The 6,000-nt window shown below is 54.0% G+C and overlaps 1 protein-coding gene across 2 annotated transcripts in view; it reads right to left on the bottom strand.

The window, feature by feature from the left end:
- Positions 1 to 2,677: 2,677 nt before the first annotated feature.
- Positions 2,678 to 6,000, bottom strand: part of LRRC8A (leucine rich repeat containing 8 VRAC subunit A) — a 36,512-nt gene continuing 33,189 nt past the window's right edge. For both annotated transcript variants that reach the window (XM_055351282.2, XM_063696789.1), the window contains exon 3: positions 2,678 to 4,622. In XM_055351282.2, the coding sequence (XP_055207257.1) occupies positions 4,347 to 4,622 (276 nt within the window). In that variant the 3' untranslated portion in view covers positions 2,678 to 4,346. The remainder of the gene's footprint in view (positions 4,623 to 6,000) is intronic.

The raw sequence follows: 6,000 nt of genomic DNA, 5'->3' as shown, positions 1-6,000 counted from the left end.
GAACACTGAGGTCCCCTCGGACTGGGCCAGCCATTCCCCTGGGAGCCTCCACAGAAGGCTTGTAGTAGAGACTCAGTGAAGCAGACTGTGTTTGCGTCCCAGATGTTCAGGCCTTACTTTCCCAGTCTGTAATTTGGGGCTAGCAGAAGGATCCCCTGTGAGCAATAAATAAGATGAATGCTTCGCAGCTGATAAACAGCTTGGCACCAGGCCTGGCGCTGAGTAAGTGCCTACCAACTGGTGAACAAGTTGTTCACCAAATGTTAGCAGGGGCTGTTCTGAGTGGAATATTATTTATTTATTTTTTTTTATTTTTTATTTTATTTTATTTTTTTGAGACGGAGTCTCGCTCTGTCACCCAGGCTGGAGTGCAGTGGCACAATCTCGGCTCACTGCAAGCTCCGCCTCCCGGGTTCACGCCATTCTCCTGCCTCAGCCTCCCGAGTAGCTGGGCCTACAGGCGCCTGCCACCACACCCGGCTAATTTTTTATATTTTTTAGTAGAGATGGGGTTTCGCCGTGTTAGCCAGGATGGTCTCAATCTCCTGACCTTGTGATCTGCCCGCCTCGGCCTCCCAAAGTGCTGGGATTACAGGCGTGAGCCACTGCACCCGGCTGGGTGGAATATAATTTAAACAATTTTTTTGAGCTTCCAAAATTGCTGTTACAATCAGAGAGACCACCACAGTGGTTTTAGGCAGAGTGGAGAGCCCTGGGTGGGTGGGGGAGGGGGATGGGAGAGGCCCAGCCTCCCACTAACTGTTCATTCTGCTCAACTTTGGGAAGTGGGTGGGTGGTATTTCTACATGGTGGTTTTTTCCAAATGTAAACCAGCTCCAGATCGAACTCTCCTGCTCCAGGCGCTGGACAGCCTCAAGGCCAGGGTGGGGGCGGGAGTGGGGTCAGGGGGTGGTGGGAAGGGTACCAAACTGGGGGAGGGACCTCCACCACGGAAACAGAAAAGAAGGCCCCAGCAGGGCAGTCACAGTCCAGCTGCTCAGCCTGTCAGCCCATGGCAGGGGGAGAAGAGGGAGGGAATCTTGGCTCAGGCCTGAGTTCACCTGGAGGGGTCAGAGTCCCTGTGGAGGGAGGAGGGATAGACTCTGGCCAGTTGTAGAGGAGGTGCCCAAGCAGCCACCCAGGCCTCATCACTAAGGTCAAAGTCAGATATGATGGCCTTTCTTCCTCACCCAGTCTCCTGCCGCAGGGCACCCACATTGGCCCACCACAAGGATCCTTGGTCTGGGTGGAAGATACAAGGCCATTTATTGGGTACTAGCAGCCAGGTCCTCCACCAAAAACCCCATCTACCTACATAATCGCCACTGTTCCTTGAACAGTCCTGCAAGTGTGCCATTACCTTCCTGATTTTACAAATGAGAAAACTGAAGCCCCACATCAAACACGGCAGAACTGGCATCTGGAAGCAGCTGTCTCAGCCTCTGCCCTTTACCACACTACCTCCCAAAGGCCCCCAAAGGGGCTGGGAGCTGAGGCAGGCCTCCCCACGATGACTCTCAGCCCCATCTCTGTAGAACACTTGGGACTCACTGTTGGAATTGCAAGGGATCTTTGAGAGCAGAGTGGAAATTCCCATTGTCCACATGGGGATACAGAGGCCACTGGAGAAGGGATCTGCCTAGCTTCATGCACATCCTGTCCCACGAAGCTGGGACAAAGGCCCAGGACTACTGGTTCCCATTCCAGTGCCCTCCTCTCCCACCCCCACCCATCAAAACTCATGAGGGGCCAAGCATGGTGGCTCATGCCTATAATCCCAGCATTTTAGGAGGCTGAGGTAGGTGGATCTCTTGAGCTCAGGGATTTGAGACCAACCTGGGCAACATGGCAAAACCCCGTCCCTACAAAAAATACAAAAATTAGCCAGCACGGCTGGGTGCAGTAGCTCACGCCTGTAATCCCAGCATTTTGGGAGGCCGAGGTGGGTGGATCAGAAGGTCAGGAGATCAAGACCAGCCTGGCCAACGTGGTGAAACCCTGTCTCTACTAAAAATACAAAAATTAGCTAGGCATGGTGGCAGGCACCTGTAGTCCCAGCTACTCGTGAGGCTGAGGCAAGAGAATCACTTGAACCTGGGAAGCGGAGGTTGCAGTGAGCCGAGATCGAGCCACTGCATTCCAGCCTGGGTGACAGAGTAAGACTCTGTCTCAAAAAAAAAAAAAAAAAAAAAAAAAAAAAATTAGCCAGCATGCCCCTGTGGTCCCAGCTACTTGGGAGGCCGAGGTGAGATCACCTGAGCCTGGAGAGGTCAAGGCTGCAGTGAGCCGTGATCACGCCAGTATATTCCAGCAGTGCACTCTAGGTGACAGAATGAGACCCTGTCAAAAAAAAAAAAAACACAAAAAAAACAAAAAAAGCCAACCAACCAACAACAAAAAAAACCCCTCATGAGTGCCCAACCACAGGTGAGTAGGATGACAGAGATTGTGCTGGCTATGGGATCCCCAGCCCAGGTCACAGCCTGTTACCTAGCAGGTGCTGCGTCCAGCTTACAACCTCCAGTAACTGCCTCCAAAGGCACAGAGTCTCATGGGGCAGAGAGATGAGCAGAGTTAACTCTCCTGTAGGTGCCCAAGCAACGTTCCACACGGCCCAGCAGGCTTCAGAGAAGTGAGGGAAGGGTCCTCCCGTGACACAAAGACCTCCAAAGGCCACTTTCTGTTATAGATTTTATTTGATACTGTGACCGAGTCTACAAGTTCAGACCCACATGTAACGGATTTTTGCTTCATGGTTGTCAGAGGCTAGTGTGCATTATTTCTGAGGATTATATCCAATGACACGACGCAGAAAACACAAATGGACGGACAGACGGATGGACATAATCATTAAGACAAGAGACGCTAAAACTTGCCTTAGTGTCCACGTGATTGATCTAAGGCGGGGACCCTTCTAAGGTGGGGACCCGAGTGATCTAAAGCAGGGTGGCTTCCAGCCACCAGGTGCCGACTGGGCTGTGTGCACTCCAGGCGCCAGGGATGGGAACCGGCTTGGAATCAACGCCTGCCCTCCCAGGGGCGACCTCCCCATTCCCGACCAGCCTCTAAGTGTCTGCTCTTCATGAAGGACCAGGTGGCGACAGGGCTGAGAGAAGCAGCGGAGGCCAGCGGTGGCACTGGGCACACCCATGCCGCAGGAGGTGGGGAAATAAAGTCTGGGTGAAGTGGCTCCTCTTGGCTCCTTAACACTGTGCGTGGAGAGGCAGGGCAGGCACGAGGAGGGGAGGTGGGAATGGAGCACCGTTCATCCGGGGATTAGCCAACCCGAGTCTCCTCCCTCCTTGGCAGCTCCAGAACATTCCCTTTGGCCAACAGCCACAGAAATGAGTGCCTGCCAAGACACATGGAGAAGAAAGAAAACAAGACACCAAAAAAAACCCAAAAAACAAACAAAAAAACCTCCCTCCCCAGGAACAAATAGAACTCCTGGACCAAGGTCACACCAGATCCGGAAGACACCCTGCACCCTGCGCCCAGGGAAAGGAAACACAGTTCAACGTCTGGCTGCTTTGCTCAAGGGAAACTGCCACCCTGCCCTGAGACTCCAACTCACTGGCCGTTAGTGTCTTTTTTTTTTTAAGTTTTTTTTTTTCTTTTTAATACCCAAACCATCCATTTTCAAAGCTTTTTTTTAAAAAAATTGTTTTTTGATTAAAAAAAAAAAACCAAAAAACTAAAACTGCCACAAAAACTGAAGAGGCAAGCTCCAGGCCTGGCCTTTCCAGCTGGAGGCCTGCTCTCCCATGGACCGCACCGCAGAGCCCAGCCCGGCACTGCTGGGTGACCGTCCCATGGCTGGTTCGCCCCGGACCACTCTGCTGAAGTCCAGGTGGGCGTTAAATGCCCGGCGGCATCACTAAATAAGGACAAGGGGAAAAGGCAGCCCACCCTTCCCTGAACACCTTCCATCTGGGCTGAACTTTCTTGGGAATGTATAAGTTATCTGGATGAAGGAGGTGGGAGATGGAGAAAAATAAATACCAAGAACTAAAGTGAGGGTCCCAGGACCTCTGGTGGCAGCTCAGCCCCTGAGGCAGAGCTGGCCTCCAGGGAGGAGACCCTGATTATCCAAATACTGCGCTCTTGAGACTTGCTCTCCTCCACAAGCACTTGCCCTGGGGGGCGTGAGTCTCAGAGGGAGAAAAGGGGCCAGCCCCACAGATACTGTCCTCTCGCTCTGGCCTGACTCACAAGCGGCCCCAGGCTCCTGCCCAGCCGCGAGGCTGGCCTGGCTGTCCGGGAGTTCTGGGAGAAGCTAGGCCTGCCCCTCCGGGCCTGAGGACTGGGCAGCGGTCCTGCTGCTTGCTGTGCTGGGCCGGCCTTGCTCAGGCCTGCTCCTTGTCAGCCCTCCACAGCCGCTCCTTCACCTCAGGCGGCAGTGTGTTGAACAGGTCCTCCTCCACCACCAAGCCGCTGCGCTTGAGCAGTGGGCACTCGCCCAGCTCCACGGGCAGGCACTCCAGCCGGTTGCCCCGCAGCTCGATCTGCGTCAGGTTGGTCAGCTCGCCCACCCTAGAGGGCAGTGACTGCAGCACGTTGTTGCCCAGGTGCAGGGCCCGCAGCTTCCGGCACTGGAAGAGCTCCGGAGGGAGCGTCTCGATCTGGAGGGAAAAAAGCAGGGGTGAGAGTGAGGTGGGTGTGGCTTGGACGGGGCCTCTGGGCTTCCCTTCCCTCTCTCCCCAAGATCTCAGCATCTTTTCTGATCCCCAGGCCCCCAGCATCAGCACAATCTGGGCCAAACTCTGGCCAACATCTGCCTGTGCGCCAGGTCTCAGTTCTTGCTCACTTCCTCCAGGAAGCCTTCCCTGATCTCCTGGGTCTCATGGCCCCCATGTCCCCACTCGCAGTGCTCATCCTTCCATCTGTTACCCCCTTGATGTGGGCTCTAAGGATGAGAACTGCCTGCCTCGATCCCCACTATCTTCCAGCACCTGGCCCTGGGAAGTATATCACATTGGCCAGCTGCTCCCACCTCCATCCCAGGGCTCACCAGGAGCCAGGCTGTTGGTTCTGCCCAGCTTAACAACAATTTATGAAAGCAAAACAGCATGCTGAGAAAATCCACCCCCTAGGCCGGGTGCGGTGGCTCACGCCTGTAATCCCAGCACTTTGGGAGGCTGAGGCGGGCGGATCACGAGGTCAGGAGATCGAGACCATCCTGGCTAACACGGTGAAACCCCGTCTCTACTAAAAATACAAAAAAATTAGCCGGGCGTGGTGGCGGGTGCCTGTAGTCCCAGCTACTCGGGAGGCTGAGGCAGGAGAACAGCGTGAACCCAGGAGGTGGAGCTTGCAGAGCCGACATCGCGCCACTGCACTCCAGCCTGGGTGACAGAGCGAGACTCCATCTCAAAAAAATAATAATAGCCTCAAAGCCTAAGTGTACTATGCTTAATTTATAAATTAAACTTTATCATAGGTATGTGTGAATAGGAACGAACAGAACATATAGGGTTCTGCACTACCTGCAGTGCCAGGCATCCACGGGTGACCTTGGACCACATTCCCTGAGGATATGGAGCAATTACTGTTAACAGATGACACCCGTATGCAGCTTAATGTGTGGCAGGCTCACTGTGAGCACTGATACTATTAACTTATTTAACCAGCAAACTACCTGTAAGTATTCTGTCAATACTCTTCCAATTTTACAGATGGGGTAACTGAGGCCCAAAGACGCTGACTTGTCCAGAGGTTCAGCTGGTAAGTGATGGAGCCAGGATTTGAACCCGGTTCAACAGCCCATGCTCTGGTGAACCGTCCACACTGTTAGCGGAGCAAGGAGCAAACAGGGGGCTGCAGTGGGTTCGTGCTGTCTCCCGGCACACAGGAAGAGCCTCACGTATGCCAGCTTCTTCCCTGCCCTGCTGCGAGGAATCAGCTGGGGCCATGAGTTCTTACTGCGTGTAAGTAAGGCCATGAGTTGAGCCTGCCCGTCCCGAGGCTGCCTCCTTCAGATGGGATGGGCAGGAGGGCAGG

Source organism: Gorilla gorilla, chromosome 13, assembly GCF_029281585.2.
Source record: "Gorilla gorilla gorilla isolate KB3781 chromosome 13, NHGRI_mGorGor1-v2.1_pri, whole genome shotgun sequence".
Classification (NCBI taxonomy): Eukaryota; Metazoa; Chordata; class Mammalia; order Primates; family Hominidae; genus Gorilla; species Gorilla gorilla.
Note: the sequence above shows the minus strand (reverse complement) of the source record. Positions and strands in the feature narration are given on the sequence as shown.